The 20692-nt window shown below is 37.8% G+C and overlaps 1 protein-coding gene across 19 annotated transcripts in view; it reads left to right on the top strand.

Annotated features, from left to right (window-relative positions):
• ERC1 (ELKS/RAB6-interacting/CAST family member 1) overlaps positions 1-20692 on the top strand; it is a 273023-nt gene that overhangs the window by 157520 nt on the left and 94811 nt on the right. For 15 of the 19 annotated variants that reach the window (XM_072923902.1, XM_072923900.1, XM_030263950.4 and 12 more), the window contains 2 exons: positions 4053-4184; positions 18414-18574. In XM_072923902.1, the coding sequence (XP_072780003.1) occupies positions 4053-4184; positions 18414-18574 (293 nt within the window). The remainder of the gene's footprint in view (positions 1-4052; positions 4185-18413; positions 18575-20692) is intronic. The other 4 variants (XR_012053774.1, XR_012053773.1, XR_012053772.1 and 1 more) reach the window with 1 other exon arrangement.

Raw genomic sequence — 20692 nt, 5'->3', positions numbered from 1 at the left:
GAGAATTTGTTGTCTCAAGATCTAAATGATTGTATCCATGAGGAAGCTTTAAGTAGTACTTGGGGCAGCTGACAGTCCTGAGTTCCTATGTTCCACTTACCCAGTGGAAGGTCAGTTCACAGAGGAGGGGTTTTCTTTCTAGGAAGAGTTTTATTCCATCTAGAATGGACTGAGGTCACTAAGTTCTTTATCTAGGTTATGGCTTCTTGAGGAAATACATGATAAGCAAAAGCTGTAGTTCACAGGAGTAAGGAGTAAACATCATCACTGCTTGTAATGATGATTTCACTGTTTAAAAAGTAATTGATTCCTAGTGCAAAACACTTCCAGTCTTGCGTTCTTCTCATCTGGTCTATAAAAGTACACAGGTAAAATGTGCTACTGCATTATTTACAGGGTTATATGATAAAATTCTATCCCTACCTAGGTGATTCTCTACTCCTAGAAATACTTTCAGCAGTTAAAAGAATCATTTCATTGCTTTCTCAAACTCTTAACTAATCTTTCCCAAGAGCTAACTAGAGAAATTCACCGTAATTCCAAGAGTGAAATTAGTTCATAAAGATCTTTGTGAGTGTAGTTCAAGACATGGTTATGAAGTTTGCCAGGATACCTCAGATTTAATTGAACCTCAATGCTTTGGTGAAAGCATGTATCCTATTTCATGCACTTGCATAAAACTTCATGGCAGATTACACATCACATGAATGCAGGATAGATTAAACTGATACATCATTTTAACATGCATCACTTGGCCATCCCACCACTTCCTTCCTGAAGTGAAAGGAAAAGCCCAGAAATGTGCATCAGTCACACCACCTTTTCCTTTCAGGCTTTCAGACTGGCATGGATGGAATTAGTTTTGCATGTGAATCAGCAACTGGATCACAGCACAGGTAGCAAAAATTTTTATTGTGCCTGAACTCTTGGCACTCCCGCAGTGTTGAGCGGGTTTTTTATTTTCTATGTGCTGACACCTGTGAGCATAAAAACAGAGCTGTCTCCTCTATCCCAGTCTATTTCCATCTCTGCTGTGCAATCTCATGCATGTGGGATGCAGGAGAGTAAGGGAAAGGGGGGTCACAGAGGTATTTGGGTAGATAATACACCTTGAAGAATGCAGTTACTGTACAGGTAAGTATTTTTTTCTTTATGAGTAGCCATCTGTATAAGATTTTTGAAAAGAGGCTGTCACTGTTTATCATTCTGATATTTTATCAAAATACAGGAAGATTTGCTATTGGTGTGATGCTCAAAGGTATGATTGCTTCAGAGGAACAGTCACTGTAGGAAAACTGTTACAACTGAAGTTAAAATTGATAGAAGATTTTTTCCAGAGTTTAAATCTTACCACAATAAAGGCAATAATTCATGTGATTAAATGGAGGAAAGCAGCAGCAGCAGCACAGGTCAGCATGAGCCTGTCATGTTTTAGAGTTCAGAGGCAAACAGTTGGACTAACATGCTGGTATGTCTAAAGGTTCACTTCAGTTTTATCTACTAACATGAGACAGCAGCTTACTTTTTTTTTTTTAAGTCATTCAAATACCAATCAATCACGAATCAATGAGCTAGAAATAAAATAATACTTTAAGAGTGTTTTGAGACTAAGCTGCACTAATGGAGGTGCTGCCTGACTAACTTGCTGCACCTGCCAGTCTTTTGTATGGTTTTGTCAGGTGGTTACACACATCATGACACATAAAAGTACCCATCTTTTAAATAGGTTTGACTGAGACAGAAAGTAAAAACTTATATTCAGGCTTTTCTTACTGGATAGGTTATTTGTGTTAGAGTTCACCATTTCTAGGCAATTCATTCTAAGTCAGCCTAGATTTTTAACTTGTAACCCTCTATCATATATGTAAAAGTTTATGTAGTATTTTAGGAAAAGTAAATATATATGAATATAGATTTTTCAAATGCAGGTTATGTGGCACTGTATTTTTGGTATCACCAGTTGTTCTTCCTCCTCCTGTCCCTCAAGTGTTCACCTATCTGAATAGAGCACTGTATAGTATCTTGTTTAATACTGTGTTGAATTCACCTCTGAAATGTTTGCCTGGAATGAAGAGTGGATATACCTATGTGTTAGAATGTTTAATTCTCCATTATTATTTTAAAGGAGTTTCTGTTTTAAATGCTGCTGTTCAAATGCACATTTCCCACTTCTGTTGATTGACACAGAGAACTATACATTCACCTGACTATCCATGAATGATATATCAAGGAGCAAAATTCGTAATTACTCTGTAATGCAGATAGGCAAATAAATATTTCCTATATCTGAAATGGTTACTATTCCTTGCACAGCTTTTTGTAACCTTGTTATCCATCAATTTGATGAGACTTCATTTACGCTTATGATAACCATAAAATAGTTTTGGAAGATGTTATGAGTGTTCTGAAAAGATTCTGAAAATATGAAAACATGTTAAGAAACTCCTATTTTTGAAATGTACATCTCTCCATCTGTTTCTTTAGAAAACAAATGTAGATCTCTCCATCTGTTTCTTTAGAAAACACCAATTACTTGCCCTGTGAATCCATCTTGCAATGTAACCATCAGCAGAAAGCTGCTCTGCTTGCAAAGCCTGACAACTCCTGCTGCCTGTGCTGGTGGCTGAACACCAGCTTTGCTCTTTACCAGGGCAGTGGTGCCAGATGTCCTGCACTAGTCTGATACAAAGCTTTGCATCTCTGCTTGAACGCTCTCATTGAAAGTGGCAGTTGTGAGACTGTCAGAAATGGTTTTCATACAACTGTCTTTGGGGGTACGGTCCTAGAAAGTAGGAATCAAGGAATAAGTCAGATTCATTTGTTAAACCCCAGTGACTAATTTTTTCATTATGAAGGTTGCAAGGACAATTTTTTTTCCAGGTCAGTCTTCTTTTTCCTTTTTCTTTATATGGTACAAAACTCTTTGAATGTAAGTGGAAAATTGCAATCCTAAAGAACAGAAGCCAAAGGGGTACATCTGACAAAGAGCAAAGTGCCAACAAGTAAAAGCATTTTTGATTTCACTGCTACTGAGGTGGCTAAAAAGCCATATATTAACTTCAGTGTGCATTAATATCTCATTGGAACCCCATGATCTAAACCAACCTGCAAGACAAGAGATGCAGAAATCTTCCACCAAGCTGCTCCGTTGCAGTGGATTTGTTAAGCAGCTATGGTGAAGGGCATTCATGTATGCACAGCCTGCTTTGATGCCTTCTGTGAAGCTGCTTCTGCAGAAAGAGGAGAGACACATTTATTTATTTGCAAGATAAGTTAGGAGAGTCTCCTTTACAAATAACAATACCATTATTGTGTATATATATTTTTGTAATTTATGCTGCTTGTAAAAACCAATCATATTTTTTTGAGGAGTAGTAAGTGTTCTTCAGTGGTCTGAACATATGAGACACATCTGGACTCACACCTATGAAGATGCTCTTAATCAAAGAATAAGTTTTTAGGGAGTCTTAATACTTGAATATCTGAGATTCAGACAGCCCACATGAATCCTTATTTCCTAGTGGGCCTTGCGTATAAAACTTCCTTTAAGGCTTAATCTGAACAGTGGAAGACTGTTGGGTCAATGTTTACTTTTTTCCCTCTTAACCTGGAAATGCAAATTCCAAAGTGCTGTGCTCTGTTTCCCTTCTTACCACTCCTGCTGCTGGATGTGCGAGCCAAGGGGCAATTCTGAATGCCTGCTACTTTCCTGCCACTTCTGGCTTCTCTGCTTCTTCAGAGCTGCTTACTAATCCTTATTTTCCAACAATCCTTGCTTCTCTCTGCTGTATAATCTGGCAGGACTGTGGTATAGCCACATCAGACAAGCACTCTTGCTTGAGGTCCTGCTTTGCTGGCTTTCTCCTTCTCTTTACTGCGATCTTCCTCTTACTCCTGCATCCTTTCGTCATTCTTTCCTTTGTGTGAAGATTTTTTGCCTGCAATTGCACCTTGGGAGGGAGAAACACATTTTGGTTGGCTTAAAACTTGGTTGGTTAAAAGGCTGTACTTCCAAACAAGTCACCTTCACCTCGTCTCCCGTCATTTTCCAGGACAATCTGCGTAAAAAGGATGATCGGATTGAAGAATTGGAAGAGGCACTCAGAGAAAGTGTTCAGATAACTGCAGAGCGGGAAATGGTGCTAGCACAAGAGGAGTCAGCCAGGAACAATGCTGAGAAACAGGTCTGCAATCTTGTAAAGTCACTGGTAGCCCTCCTGGGAAAGTAACCAGACAGTAAAGTACTAATTTCACTGCTTTCCTACGTGAAACGCAGCTGGCTCTCTTTGATGATCCTGTATGTCTGTACCACTGTTAGGTAACAGAACTCTTAAGATCTGCGAAGACTTCATAGTAAGTTGTATTTCATAGATAAGAGTTTCTTGAAATTAAAATATAAGGTATCCTGAGCTTTTGAAGTAGTAGTAGTAACTCTTCTGATCTGTCTTGCTTGTCAAAGCTGCCTTCCTGTATGTAAGGTATACTTAAATTTACTGTCCTGTTCATTTAATTTATTTGAAAGACAATGGGTTGTTTTAGCCTGGTTGTGTTTATGGGCCACAGTTTCCTTGCACTTGCAAAACAACTGGTTAAAAAGACAAATCCCTTGGCTTGAGCCAAGCATGCACACAGAAAAGACACACTTGTGTACTGAAGCCACAAGTAGAAACTTTTATGCATTAATTGATTTTGTGCCACTGATACTCTGAAGAATCATGGACATGTCTGATTTTAGTTCAGGTAAGTAATCATCAAGAAAGCATACCCTAAGTTATGAATAAATCCATGAGATTTTGATAAAGCTTGTGAAGGACAGTAATTAGCAAACAGGAGCATTTGGTTGGTTGCATTTCAATGGAGGAATCTCCTTGTCTTTGTCATTTACTTAACACTTCTGACCAAGTGCACTTTAAAACATTTTAAGGGGTTTTTCTTATAATGTATTCTGGTATCACAGACTTCAATGAAATAGAAGTAAAAATCTAAGTTTTCCTGAAGATAGCAATTGTTTCTCTATAAACTAGAGCTCAGCTGTTTGCTGATAGATGTATTGAGGATAATTCTGGTTGCTGTATTTTGTGATCATAGACAGTGGGATGGAACTCACTTTCAAGAATGCATTCTTTCCAAACTTCGTGTAGCCTTTAAAAAAATTGCATGAAATAGAAATGTTAACTGGGTAGTGAATGCCACTTAGAAGTTCTATGATGAGGCACAAAAGTAATTAAACTGGTATGGGATTTGATGCCTAGGATGTTATAATGTTTTCATTAATTAGTTACAAGACAAAGTGGCTATTTTTATATTCTTTGAGCTCCTAGAAGCTGGTGCTCAAAGAATATAAAAATATATATAATTATAAAAATACATACATATAAATATAAAAAATAGATTGTTGGAATTGGGTGTGACATCTTAAAAATGAGGCAAGGCAGGGAAATGCACAGCTGGAAGATAATTAAACCATCAGGGTCAAGAGAGATTGAGAAGAGCGGAAGAGAGCCAAGACAAGTAAGATTTGTGGGTAAAGGTTGGTGGAAAATGGTAGATAACATTAAAAGCATAAAAAAGAAATTAATTTGGATGTAGCAGTGAGGAGGAGAAAGGAGAATAGAATGATAGCAGCATATTGGAAGAAGAAAATGTTGGCACCTATGACAGCAGTGGCTTACTGCAACAGAACTAAACTGCCACCTCAGACCAATGATGGTTTTTAACATATGAGCAACAAATCAGCAGAGCAGAAAAGGATCTGCTGACTCTTGTTCAAGTCAGCACAGCACTGAGAGACCTGCTGTGCCCCACTTCAGGGTGGGGATTTTGTTCTGGTATCAGTTAGATACGGTCAGGTCTATATAGAGTTGTGGCAAGTAGCTGTTTTTCAATGTATATTCCTTCAATTACTTTTAAAGAACACCCTCTTTGTTTTATTATGTCCTGTGGAAGTTCTTTGTAGAATTTTGAAAGACAAGCACAGGTAATATTAGGGTTTTAAAATGCAAAACTACATGTTCCATATACTATCAATGACAAACCCATTGACTTTCACAAACCATGTAATAGATTATTAATAGTCTTAGACCAAGTGTGAGTGATACGTGTGATTTTTAAAATGTTGATGTTGTTCACACTGACTGTAATTTGCTTTTAATTGCATGCTTTTTCTTTCCTCTCTTGTTTATCTTGTTTTCTACCATTCTGCCACTTCACTGCCTGTCTGAAGCTTTTTAATGAATCAGTGCATGAGGTCAACCATTTTGGCTTTAGGTGGTTCAAGGTATGAGGACATCTCATTTGTGTGTGCCTCTGCCCCAATATTTTGTGTTGTTATTGTAGCCTCATCTTGTGTAATCCTGCCCTCCATCATCTCATGATGTGTGGTGTTGTGCTGTTTTATAGACTTCAGATTTGAAATACAGTGTCTACGAAGTCACCACAGATTTCATGCTTCTTATATATCCCTTACAGATTAAAATGTTGCTCTCTTTAATCCAGTGTTTAAAAATATTCTGTCAGTGTGTATCAACTGTGACAGTGGGTAACTGTGTTAAATACACAATCCATGTATGCAAGACATCTCCTACTGACTAAAGCTTTCTGTTTATTTCACCATTTTAGACCTGGTCTTTCTTTCATCTTCCTCAAAAATAAAATCAGGAATTTCCTGCTGGGAGCAGTGCCCCCATTGAATTTGGCATAGTTTTATCATCCCTACTGATCTGTATAGCAGAAACCCTTCCTTGCAGAAAGCAGATGAGGAAGTCTTGCATAGATGGGAAGAACAACTCTCAAGCCTTTCTTTCTAACAATAGTCACCTGGTTTTGATGGTGCACCTGCTGAATCCTCTATGTAAATACCGTTGTGAATTCCTCACAGCTGTGGGGTTATTTAGTACTGTGGCTGGGCCCACTAGTTCAGCCCTCTGTGTGGAAGGTCAGAAGGTGCATGCAGACTTCTTTGTTACTACTCCCATGAGGCTGAAGGTAGGATTTCTCAGATAAACACTTTTATCATAAAGGTTTTTTTATTAGACATGGTAAATGTAGATTCAGGCACTATTTCTACATTAACCAAATCTGAGTTTGTTTTAGAAAATTTGTCATTATGTTCCTCTGGGGGAGAAAACCAGAATTACATAGACATTTTTCCCTGCTCAGAAATACAGCAGTAGTTTTGCTCCCTAAGAAAAACTGTTGGAGGTTGTCTTTGGAAAGAGGCCCTGTCTTGTTCACAAACCCTTTCACTGTCCTGGTGCATCTTACCATCCCTTCTCCTGCATCAGGAAGCAGCAGGTTATCCTTTGTATGAATTGAGTCCTACTCAGCCCCATTCCCAGGACACTGCTGGAAACTTGCTTTGATCTTCGTGAAAGAGTGGGATCCTTTTCATGAGATAAAGTGAAACACAAGTTTAAGTTCTGTGACTCAGTGTTGATCAATAATTAGTGACAGGTTCTTGTCTCAAGGAGCACAGTAGCAGGACTGCTGGCACTTTTAGCCTTCCTTATTGGATGGCATAGTTCACAAATGTTTTCTGACCTAAGATACTTCATGCTCTCCTTTTCCTTGCTGGCTTTCATCCCCATACTTGAGTGCACATCCCATCTGTTTCCCCAGCCAAGGTTGTTCTGGGGCTGTGTTGTGAAATGGAGCAGTGACCTGGAGCAGTTCATGGTAACAATTGTCTTATTTTTAGAAGGGATTTTTTCATGTGAAGCTCTTCACTGCCCTGGTTCATGAATCCCCATGCACAATTTGAGGTACATCTGAGGAAGTGTTGACCTGTGTGGGCAGGACTGAGAAGTGAAGGCATGAGTTGCTTAGTATTATTACTGAAAATATTTTTACCAGAAACCTATTGCAGCCTTTACAATGGGCTCCTATTTCTTTGAGTGAGACAGTGCGTTGCCTCACCACAACGTGTATTTCTCTAGCTTATTTTATTTCCCACAAATCTGAAGAGCACAAGATTTTAGAAATTTAAATAACATTCCTGCTGATAGTAGTGCAGCTCTGTTCTCTCATGAATATCAACTCCTGCTTAAATGCACTCTCTGTATAGTATCAGCTAAAATTTAACTCTTTACCCTAAAATGTAATGGCAAGTAAACACATAAAATAATGGCCATTACCTCATCATTCCTTCCTTCCTTAAATAGCTACTTAAAATGAAATTTTTAAGTTGGCTGTCTGATCTTGACACCTTCCATCAACTTTTTTTTTTAAGTTATGGTTCCCAGTGAGAAATTTTAAGTGAGGTTAAATATGTTGACCTATAAATAGCTGTATCTCTATTCACACACTGTCTTTTTATCCTACACAGGCCAGATTTTTCTATTTTCTTTTTTTGCAGGAAAATACAAAAGACTGAACATTGTAAAAGTGATGTATTGTTTAAATGTATTTTCTTACACTCATTCCTTTCTCCCACTGTCTCTATAGATTATTTCAGCAGGATGTAATATTATTTCAGATATACATTACATGTAAAATATGATGATAACAAGACTCCTGAAATTCTGTATCACATATGCCTACTTCAAAATTGTTACCTGTTTGTTAAGGAAGAATAAAGATGAAGTAGGTTAATAATTCAACCAGAACCTCCTTCACAGCTTCACAATTCTCTCCTGTTTCCCTACTGTAAATACAAGGTCTGCGAGTGTTTGAATGTAGAGCCTCCAACAGCCTTTTGTCTTTTCTGTAAGTTAGTGTTCTCAAATCCTCACTAAGTTTTGAATTGCATCTGTCATTTGCACTTCCATCAGAACACCATTCTGGTTTTAACTTTCTAGCAAATGCTATTTAGGGTACAATTCATTGTAAGAATAAAACAGAAACTACATTTACAACAGATTTATCATATATTGGATGCTGTCCTATCAAGTGCCTTCTAAAAATGCCAGATAAATTAAAACACGTATCTTTTTTGCTGAGGATTCTGTTACTGAAATAGATCTTAAATATTTTTTCACATATGTTGAGAAATAATTGGAATTATTTTACAGCACAAATTTTGACACACTAAGTTAATTTCTGCAGGTCCCTGTAAATGAAAAATATATAGTAGAATTTCTCAGGAACTAATTGTCTGTAGATGTTTTCTGAGCACAACAGAAATGTCTGTTCTGACTGCTCTGTAATACTTGCTGCACAGCTTGATTTAATTAATGTTTTTGTCTCTTCTTCTGTATCTTCTAGTGAGAAATTTGATAAACTTAGAGATAGGGGATCAAGGCACTAATCCAAGGTATGGCTTGCAGGTGAAGGTGCTCGAGGTTTTTTTTAAGGTTTTTCATGGGAGTTTATATTTCTTTGGCTGAACTTCCCTTGAATATCTGCTGTAAAGCTCTTTTCTATAAAAGTCTGCCAAATCATTTTGGCTTTTGAGTGTGTGTATATATGTACATGTGCAAAGTAATTTGAGTACTTGCATATTAAGTAAAATTCTGTGCTAAAAATGTATGTTTTACTTTGTTTTACTGATAAAAATTTTTAGGAGCTTTTTAAGTCAGTGTCAGCCCAAAGTATAATCTTACCATTGTTTTCCAAGAGATTTACATTATTCTTCTGTCTGATTGTTCTGCTTTGGTTGGAGAAAGCATTTTCTGAAGTCACTGGGCCCTGTCAGTAAATATGCTTGCAGTAATTTTTAGGAGCACCGCATCTCCCTAATGTTACTTTTTTTCCCCAGATATTTAAATGGATTACATAACCTTTTCCTTTAAAAATACACAGATTTGTACTGAGTTTAATTCCTTCTGCATTCAGTAACATACCTTTTAAGAGGTGGAAGAGTGAAATTTTTTCTCTTGTGTTCAGCTGTGCTGAGCTGGGGCTTGGGAGGGTTTTTTAATGTACAGATGGGAAAAATGAATAGGAAATCATGCCTAACAACTTTGAGGCAGAGATCTTTTTCTAACATTATAGACAAAAAAACACCTTTATAATCTTTTAGAATCATGGAACTGTTTAGGTTGGAAAAGACCTCAAAGATCATTGAGTCCAACCATTAACCTGATACTGCCAAGCCCACCACTAAACCATGTCCCTAAGCACCACATCTACCTGTCTTTTAAATTCCTCCAGGGATGATGACTTTGTTTTTGTTTAATTTGTTGCTCTTGTTTAAGATTGCAAAGTAGTTAAAATTTGATGACTTTCAGGAGAACCGGGGACACTGAAAGCATAATTAACCTCTGCAAAATATACATTGAGCATTTCTCCATATAACTCACCTTTTCATTTAATGAAATGAGAAATACTGATGGAAACTGTTATATATAAATTTGGTGCAAGTGCTGATTTTAAGATAATTTTGTCTGTATTTGTATCCCTTTTTATTGTTTAATAGATAAATACTGATTTCACATTATGCCTTTTACTAAGTCAGGTATCCTAGATAAAGATCTATCTTGGCATCTCTCTGCCTGTTATGTTTTCTTAAACACCTACCTCTAGGCAGCATTTTATTTGTTGTGGCTCAAGAGAAAATAAAATTCTTGCAGACTTGGTTACATTAATACTTGCTTGTAATTGTGAGGACCCACACAAATAACTTATGTTAATATTTGTTTAAGGTAGTCCTGTGCTTTTTAAAGTTTTTTTTCCAGTTGCATTCTGTGTGATCTTAAAAGCAAGTGTGATTCAATAAATATGTAGATTAAAGCATTAGAAAAACTCATTAGTCTTGAACATTAGATTCATATATATACTTTTTCTGACATAATTGATTTTTTCTCCAAATCCATGAAGTGCAAGAAAATAAATTGTTTTCCTTTTCATAGCATTCTCCTGTGTAGAAAAACACAGAAGACTGACAAGCCTGAGGTTCATTAAATTGAGGATGCCACTTCATTTGAAGTATTTCCTACTCACATAAAAACTTCCCAACGTCTCTGCACTGCTGTTTGCCATTGGATTCCTTCAAACCCTTTGCTGAATTTCAGCCTGAATTCAGTTGGCTCTAAATAGTGAAAGTTCTTTTTATTTATTTTCGTTAGGTTCTGTTACTTGCATTCTGTTAATCTTTAGCATTGTTAACTACAATGTTAAAATCTGCTTCCACAAGTTTGTAGAGGTGGAAACTTTCCTGAGTTTGCCAGTGAGACTGTGCTTCTTCAGTTGCCACATGTTCAGCCTTCACATGGCAGTGCATGTGCTTTCATTTATTTATGTTCATGATCCTTAATGTCTTTTGGGAAAATAGTGTTAAAGTTGTATATGGAATCAGCATAATGTTTTTCACTGCTTGTAGTGAGTTAATACATCATACCAGAATTTTTCTCTTTGGAAAATCAATCTGTGCTATATAAATTGACAGTCTTTGCTGTGCTCTGTAGCACAGCATTAAATATTTGCTTTGAATATTACTCAGGTCTACACTGTCTGCCATAGTGACACATCCTAATTAACCTGAAACTGTCTAAAATGCAGTAAAATGGAAATCAGCATGGTTTGCAGAAAGCTGGTAAAAACCTGCTGAAATCCTTGGGCAATTAGTCTCACTTCTACCTTAGCAGCAGTAGGTGTAGTCTAAGAAAGGGCAATTACTTTTGAAGATGGCCATGTTTAGAGTTGTGGCTGGAGTACCAGGATTTAATCATAGATCTAGAGAATTTTGTTTGGATGTGATAAATTGTGCCAAATGAGCACAACATGTGGAGCGCTGCACAGGATGTGCTTCATGTGCTTCATTCTAGGCTCTCCGCCTCTGTAGAGATTTTTAAAAGCTGATCAAAATCCAAGATTTTCAAGATAGATTATTATTCCTAGTGATTGCTGCTGTATTCCCAAGGATTGGGAATTGCTACTCCTGGAAGATAAACACAAGACAGTTTCCAGAGACTACAGGTCCATGTAAAGTAAAATAGGACAGCTTCCTTTGGTATGTTTAAGTGGATTAAAAAGCATAGTGAGAATGTTTTGTTGGATAATGGTTTCATTTGAGGAAAATGTGGAAATAGAATTGTAAGCTGTTACACTCTTCACATACCAGTGCCTAAAACAGATTTCTTTCCCTCAGTAGAAATCGGAATTCAGTTTTCGCTTACCTTTTTTCAAGGCCTGACTCAAATATTTTGTTTGTATTAAGCATAGGCAATTATTGTTTTCTTCTCAAGAGCTCTTGTCCCAGCAGTAGGCTGTTGCTTATTTATGTAGGTTTTAGCCCACATATAGGAGATACAACTTGTCAAAGCTACCTCCAAACATCATAACAGCACACAGCTGTGACTTACTGAATCCTTTGGAGTTTTCTCTTTTCCAGACATCTGTGAATCCCAATTCCTCTTTCTTCACACAAAAACTCAGTGCTCTCAGAGTACGAGGGAAAAAAAACTTGATGAATACTCAAGTAAAAAAACCCTTGACAGAGACTTCTTTGTTGATGTTTGTGTGGCTTCTGCAGGAGGAACATGGTAATGTCTGATGTCTGGTCAGTCTCATTAGTGTTCTTCCTTGCCTAGAGCCATCAGTGCAGACAGCAAGGAGCAATATAGAGCATTAACTCCTTTTTTTTATCAGATGCTCTTTTTATAATGAAGGTTTTGTTGGGAGACCAGCTCATGGAAATAAGAGACATCAGCTGTCTAAATATCTCAGTTTCACAGTGATAAGAAAAATTGCATTCATCTGCAGTATCCTGCAGGTTTTTAGACCATGGGCTTTTGTTCTCTCTATCTTGTTTCTCTCCTTTTTCCCATTTAATAAGGTAAAAATGGAACAGTGACACCATGTTTTGGTGGCACTGTTAAGCCACCAAGACAATCTATTTTATCAGGGATGCTGAATGTACAAAATCCAAACTATCGAAAAAACAAAGGCACAAAGGCTTAAGAAAGCCACACAGTAATGTAAAGAAAGACAAAGTTCATCCCTAAAATTACTACTGTATATTACAGATGATCAAAAGACCCTGCCTTTCTCTGGAGAACTGATAATCCACCAGCCATTTTCACAGCTTCAGTGCAAACTCCCCTCTTTGCTGCAAACAGAACTCCTTCTCCATGTGCAGTCTGCCACAGTCCTGTAACGCTGTACTCAGCTGACTTTGGCAAAAGGGTGCTGCAAGTTGGCATCCCCTTTGAGGCACAGCTAGAAATGATACATAGAAACATCTTAATTACTGCATCCTGTGAGCTGGTGCTGAGTAAGAGTGGCTTGAATTGAAGCCAGAGCTCCAGCCTGTGTGGTGGGACAGAGCCATCCTGCTTTAAACCCCTCTGCTCTCAGTGGGGCAGAGTTTTCTGCTGTTTCTGGTTATTGTTTATTGACTTCTCTCTTTTTCCTCTGATATTTTTAGCTCTAAAGAAGCTATGCCTAACAGTTTTCCCAAAATCTATAGGAATTTGAAGTTTGTTCCCTTAATTCAGAATAGCCAAGAGTTTAGTGAAGTGTCTTGGATGTAGTTTTTAAGAGTACCTTAAAGCCACCCTACTGCTTTAACAAAAATGGGGCTATGATGAAACCATAACTCATTTCCCTCTTATTTTGTGTAAAGGTTTATTAGCTTGTGATTTAAACAAACCATCTGGTCCTGCTGGCAATCCAAGTTATGTCAGACTCAGTGCTTTCTCCCTGTAATATGTTACTGGAGGCAGTTAAATTACATGCCTAAGTCCCAAGTCTGGCCTGTGCTTTTTCCATGTCTTAACATCTGTTCTAGGAATTTTTTCTGGGATCCAAACAAGTTTACATGGAGCCAGATCTCTTGTCTTTGTCTTTCTTTTCATGTTTATTTCTTTTCCTTCTCTGCAGTCTAATCAGTTCAACTGAGTAAAAGACAATGCAGAAATTTGCAGTCTCTTTATCATTTCAGTAATGTATATGGTGAGATAAAAAATACTTTAAAAACTCAAGAGCTGTAGATAAATAGGAGACTGTCATCTGAGAGTGACACTTTGAGAAGTGTTAATTGCTTTTTCAGTCATTCTGATATTCTTTCTACTGACTTTTAACTGCAAGACTTTTTGTTTTACTTGCCTGATTAGTTTTGGGCAAAAGTACAGATTCATATTACATAAAAGTAAGGCTTTTTCTCACTCTACAGGTGAGAAAAAGCCTTACTTTTATACAGTGTACCAGTGATTTGCTAGTTTTAATGCCAGTCATATACATGTGAATTTGGATGCATTCATATCCTATTACTTGAGACTAGAACATTTTCCTTTGTGGTATCTGTGTAGGGCATTCTTTAGCCTTTTCCTCATTCTTGGTATGCACATAGCCTAGGGTTGTATGGGTCACTATTTCAGAACAGAGCCTCTGCCCCTGCAAGTGTTTTTTCAAGTGTTTTTTCATTGTGCTCTTTTTTTCCCCCAGACTGATGACTCTGCCATTGCCTCTTTAGAGTTGCACAGTCCCACTGTAGTGAATTCCATTGTGTTACCAGCATGCACGATGCATTTATGGCTTGGATCACGACCCAGAATTGTTCTGCTTCTCTGAAAAGGTGCAAGCAAAAAATTAAGCTCTAGAACTATCTTCCTGAGAGGGCTAGAGAATCCTTTTCCAATTTTCTGTGCAGTAGAAAAGTTATCTTCAGGTGATACTTTATCACTGAGGAGAGCTCACAATGGAAAGAAGAAAGGTAGCTGCCACTACATTGTAATGTAAACAATTTGAAGTGTTTGGGGATGCTGAGGTCCTATTAGTGAGTTGTCTGTCTGGATTGACTTCAGTTGTTGGAGTCTTTGGGCTCTGATTTCAAGAGGCAAACAATAACAACCACATCAGTTGATATGAGCATTCTTCCTGGCCTGAAATATCAGCTGTGTCTCAGGAATTCTTAGCAGTGCATCAGTTCTCATGTAACAGGTGAGGGAATTGGAGCTTGCCTATCCCGATCATCAGAAATCATTCCAAGAGTAGTACAGAGGTTGGAAGGATTTCCAGCCTCAGTAATACTTTGTGTATACAGTCCCTTTCTCAATTTTGCTGTCTTTTTACTGGCTTTTGGGGAACTTGACCAAGCTCTTTGCAAGTCCCTGGCTTCACATTACCCAATGGCCAGAAAGGTTTACAGGAACCACTACATATGTGGAGATAATGTGGTATCTCTATGTCTGTGCAAAAGCCTGCGTTTTGGTTTGCACTTACAGGAGCCTGAAATAACAGTCTGTAGGAGCAGGGAGGTTAAGATGGTAGATAGACTCCTGAGAAGAGCTTCAGGTTTTTTTTGTTATTAAATCATTTCTTTACAGGCTGTCACTGGCATAAATAAACTTCTCTTGTTGCATTGCCCTTTCTCTCCACCTTGCTTTCATGTTTCCTAAGGAAGGAGATGCAATGTTATGCAAAGTATTTCTCCTATCTTGACATTTCCCTTTGCTGCTGCTGTGAATCTTACCCTGATCTAATTGACATTCTTTGCCTTGTTTTACATAGTTTGTTCAGTCTCTCAGGAAATCTCTCCTCTAATGGAAACTTATTTCAGCTTGATGTTCTTCCTTAAAAATAAGCTGTCACCTGGGCAGGTCACTTAAGGCCTAAGAACAATGAACAAATAAGTGTCCATTTAAGTTCCCTGCTCAGAATACATGAAGACTTTTCCTTCCTAGACAGTGAAAGATACACCTTGCTTTATCTACTGTCATTTGAGAAAAGAGTAGGAAGACTTCACTCTCTGCATCTTCTGGAATGAGCAGAGACTTCCTAGCTACAACTCACAGGGCACAAGCTTACCCTCAGCTATACTGAAAATGTCAACAGCATATCTCTGAAAATGTCTCAGTGTGCCAAGAGCTCTGGTTTTGGCAAATACCATGTAATTAGCTGCTCTCAGGGGACAAAATTCAAGGGTAGATATGAAAGTTTTTGTATAGGCTAAATTAAATGTGTATTGCGAGTAGTTTGCTCCTAGTGAATATTCCTCTATCGTTTCTCACAGGACTGCTTACTGAGATAGGTCTGCAGTAAGATTCAGAAGCTGCCAAAGAAAATGTTTTGTTTTGTAGAAGTCTAATTGAAATAGACCCATGGACTATCTACAACCTGATGAATCTGAACAATAAAGTCTTTACTGTGAATACAATCATCACTTTTTTGGTGAACTTTGTCTTTAGTAAATTATGTGGCAAATGGCCCTTGCTGGAGAGCCTGGAAGGCAATGATGGTTCTGTAAACTGAGTTGCTGGCACAGTTTAAAAGCTACTCACATTCCAGCCATTCCTAATACATGACTAGATCAATCTTCTGTTGGCCTGCAAAAAAATACAAACTATAACTTTAGAATTAAAAGAGTTATCAAACAGAGCGATGAGAAAAAGATGAAGTACCTGCAATAAACACTACTAGGAGATACTCTTGCAGAGTTAGCTCTTGCCACCTCTCCCTAGGAGCCTTGGCCCAGGTATCGGGCTCCAGTTTCCTTATGTCTTCCAAACAGCTCCGAGTTGTCACACTACAGATGTACATCAGGCAAACCAGCCCTTCAGTGTCAGCATCACACACCTTGATGGCTGGCAGTGGGAGGAAGCCTGTCAGAAATATTTCAAACCTGATTATGGGAGAAGATGTTGCTTCAGAGGTTGTTTTATCTTGGCAGCTGACAAATTGACACAGGCCCTTTTGACTGTTGCAGTTGGCTGGGGGCTTGCTGATTCCAGGTGGTTTTCTGTTCAAGCCCAGGGGTTTATAGTTGGTGTGCCTCTTTTCAGTTTAGAGGAAAATGTGTATGTGGGTATTTTTGATCCACCCACAAGAAGCAGGGACTGATATCCTAGCAGCTGATGCATAATGGCACCTTCGTTACTCCACCATTTTTCTAAGAATCAGTTTCCATCCTAGTAGTGTTATTTCTGCAGTTCTTTGCATTCTTTTCTGATATATTTTCTCTATTTCACTTTATGGCATTTTTTTCTTAGTTTTAAAAATTGACAGATTTTCTGATCTTGTTTTGTGCACTAAACACTAACAAAACAGGGAATGTTTGGTTATTATATCCATTCTTGGACTACTTATCACTGAGGTTCTCCCTTGGTGTGTTGATTACTAGATGAATTCTTGGCTGTACATTTTGAATAGTTTATGATAATTGCATATTTTAATTTTTTTTCTTTAGCTTGCTAAGCATAAGGATATACCACCTTTTGGCAGCTGCATTTGAATGGAAGTAGAAAGGCTTTTGCAGTAAGCACTGCACGGTGTCTGTGCTAGAGTTTTATAAATCTCCTAATTCTCGATTGTAATGTTTCTTGCTCTGTTACCGATTGAGGATGAAAACCAGTCTTACTATCCATGTTTGTCCTGAGTCATTAGCTCTACCTTTAGGAGTACAGGATTTATTAAAGCATGTTGCATACTTCCCTACAGTGGCTATATAGCAAATGACATATTCAACTCTCCTTGTAAAAACATGTAAGTAGAAATTGAGCTTGTTGTAAATTGAATAATTCATTTCCAGGATGGATCACAAGTAGACTGTTATGGAGGGATATAGAGGCAATGTAGTGCTGTGTTTGCATACTAAATTTATACAAATACTTGATTTTGTGTGGCAGTAGCATCTGAGTTTCTCCTGTTGAAAGCACATTATAAACCCATTTTTGAACGCTTTGTTTATGGTGGAAAGATAAAACCTACATGGAAGAAGTTAAAGTAGTGTGCACCATTGAGCTTTATTATGAAATTATCAAAGCACATCCAGAGGTTTTTGAATGCTATATGTAGCTAGATTTAAGCCTGTATTGTGATTTTGAGTGTTAAGTAGTGATACATTTTACCTGAGGCAGAACCTCTTCCAAGTGCAAAATAAAATTCCTCTTCATATGTGTAAAATATATAGCAGAATTTATAATCATTTTGTTTCTGCATCTTTACAGTTTTCTGAAGATAAGAGCATTGTTCTGCTGTACTTCTCTGCCATCAGCAACTCTCTGAATGTCTTACATTGCTAAATCCCAACATGTGCCTAAAAGCATTGCTCAAATGGTATTTTGAGGGAAGTAGCCTCGCATCTTCATGGGAACCCATTCCTCTCCCTGCTTCAGAAATGTTACCTTTGCTCCTAAAGTGCACATGTAGTTTCTCTTTAGGCATCATTTACAGTGAAAGTGTTTTATCCTTTTGCTGTATTATCAGTGTGTTTCCTTTAATACCTTGAATTTTTGTAGGCCAGTGTTAACATATGCAGACCATCCTCTTATCCCTGTGGTACATTCTCTGAAACAGAAACACAGAAGAGTTGAAGGTTTGTATTGTAATGATTATGTGACCAAACTAAATTAATTCCCAAGCTGTAATGCTGCTTTGGTCAAGTGTAGACATCCTGTCCACAGCACTGGATGGTGCCTCCAGCCTGCAGAAGAGAGAGTAGCATCCATTCTCTGGTAACATTTGTACTCCAGTTGTGACATTTGGGAAGTTCCAGCTGGTCACATTTATAATTTTTCTCTCCTCCAAAAATGTTTTAGGTAGAAGAGCTGATGATGGCTATGGAGAAGGTCAAACAGGAATTGGAGTCAATGAAAGCAAAATTATCCTCTACACAACAATCTTTGGCTGAGAAGGAAACTCATTTAACCAACCTACGAGCTGAAAGAAGGAAGCATTTGGAGGAGGTCCTGGAAATGAAGTAAGTGTTGTCTTTTATTATTTGTAGGCTTGTTTTATTGATGTCTCTGCACTCCTTTCTGATCCTTGTTGTTCTAAAGACATGGATATGTCTCTGGAGATAGCAGATACCTGTAATCAGTCAAGCCTTCAGAAGTGACTTCTGACCAGGGACTACTGACATCACTTTCACCCCTCCTCCAGAACTCAAAAACATTTCTTCCTTTTGGCTGTTTACAGTAGACTTCTGTTATTTGCACAGTAGCATCTTCAAAGATCCTAAGCAACTATTGGGACTCAATTGTTCTGTGTCTAATGAATGAAACATCTTGCTTTGAGCAGCCTATAAATACTTCAAGGTAAGGTGCAAGGCACTGTAGCAAATGACAAAAAAAAACCGGGAGAAGATAAACATAATGTCAGGTGTTTGTAATGTTAAAATCAGACTGCAGATTTCTGGTCCGCTCAAGTATTTTTCAGACTCATTCAAATGATTCATTAGCACTGGAGCAGCCTGAAGTTCTCTCTCAGTCAGACTTTTCTAATCATCCTTACACAGGGAAGCCAGGATAAAACCAAGCTTTGAGGAGGTGGGGAGAAGAGAAGGATTAGACTTCCCAGGCTTAAATGCTTCCTAATTTCTGACCGTGCATTGCAGATAAATGGTTATCCTTGGTTTAGGGAGACATGAATCCATTTAGTGCAGTGATGGATAGTGCTGCCAGCAGTTCATTAGAAGCACTTTCAGTTGTTTAGCCAGCCCTGAAGAGAAGGAACATTTTTATTGGCAGGACTAACAGTGGTTCCTCCACTGTGGTTTTGTGAGCCATTATTTATTTATTTAACTATTCTACACTGGTTTCTTTCCTTTCCTTTTTTTTTTTTTTTTTTTTTTTTTTTATGAAAGGATAGAAAAACAGCTGTTACAAAATGGAAAGAGGTGGCTTAGATCTTGAAACTTTAACTTAGAACTGCTGTATAAAGTCGGCCAAGCCTCCCCAGCTTCATATTCAGCTACAGCAGTTTGATCTAGACCTGGCATAAGCATGTTGGAAGAGTGCAGTACTTAAAAGCCACACTTTTTATTTTTAATAAAAAAATTTATTGAGCTATAAATTTGACTGCCTTGAGAGTTGCTGTATAGGGGGATGGGAAGAATAGCTCTTTAGGTGATGTGGGAATCCAAAGCAACTGGAGATGTATCCCATTTCCAATCACTTGAGAGTACTTTCTTCTGCCAAACTGCTCTGCCAAACCTTCTCATTAAAATCTACACGCAGTGTACTGTATATCCTGAAATGTATTGGAATTGTGTAGATCCTTTAATATAACTACTCACTTTTAAAGGATGACCTCTCTTACCTGTGTAAGTTATTGTTGGAAAGTTTTTGTACTGAAATGTGGTATCAGGTACTGTATGAACTGGTAAATCCATTGTACCTCAGAAGGAAGAAGAACACTGGAGAGAATGGTAATGCTGTCAGCACATGGAGAGAAAGATGGAAAAAGCATTACGTTTGTATAGTTAACTAGCTGAGCATGTTTTAGTCATAGCTGGTCTGTCTTAAAGTTCTATAAAGCTGCCAAAGGCATCCAAACTCCAAAAACTCGCCCTCACCATGAGGCTCTGTTGCAAACAAGTCTCTACTGAGGACTCCCAGTCAATTAAATATCTTATTTTATATACAGAAACTCCAGTATATTCTTTGTTGCCCTGCTTTCCCAGCCTATGTCTTTTATGAAAAGCACTCATTTGTTTTCTAGTTTTGCAAAACGTTTCTCATGTTGTTAAAGTATTTAGTACTATTTCAACTGAAAAATAACAGTAATTGAATGAGTGGTCAGTTTTGTGAAGCAAATAGCTGCTTTTGGAGTTCTTACGGAGGAAAAATAACTGTTGTACATAGTGTTCAAAGGGTTGGGGAAGCAATATTGTTTCCTATGTTCTAGGGCATGCTTCAGTGGGAAAAGTTTGAGGTGCTTAAAACCAGCACTGATTAAAAATTTGAGATTTGTTAGAGGTGTAGATTTAACAACCTAGGCCCTGCAGTCAGCTAATGGGACTGGGGAGCAGACAAGAAAAATAGCTTAGGAAATGCTGTTTTAGGAGATTCCAGATCTGGAGTGAAAGAAAGTGTTA

This window comes from Taeniopygia guttata, chromosome 1A (genome assembly GCF_048771995.1).
Source record: "Taeniopygia guttata chromosome 1A, bTaeGut7.mat, whole genome shotgun sequence".
Taxonomy (NCBI): Eukaryota; Metazoa; Chordata; class Aves; order Passeriformes; family Estrildidae; genus Taeniopygia; species Taeniopygia guttata.
The sequence above is the reverse complement of the archived record's forward strand: the minus strand, read 5'-3'. Positions and strand labels throughout refer to the sequence as shown.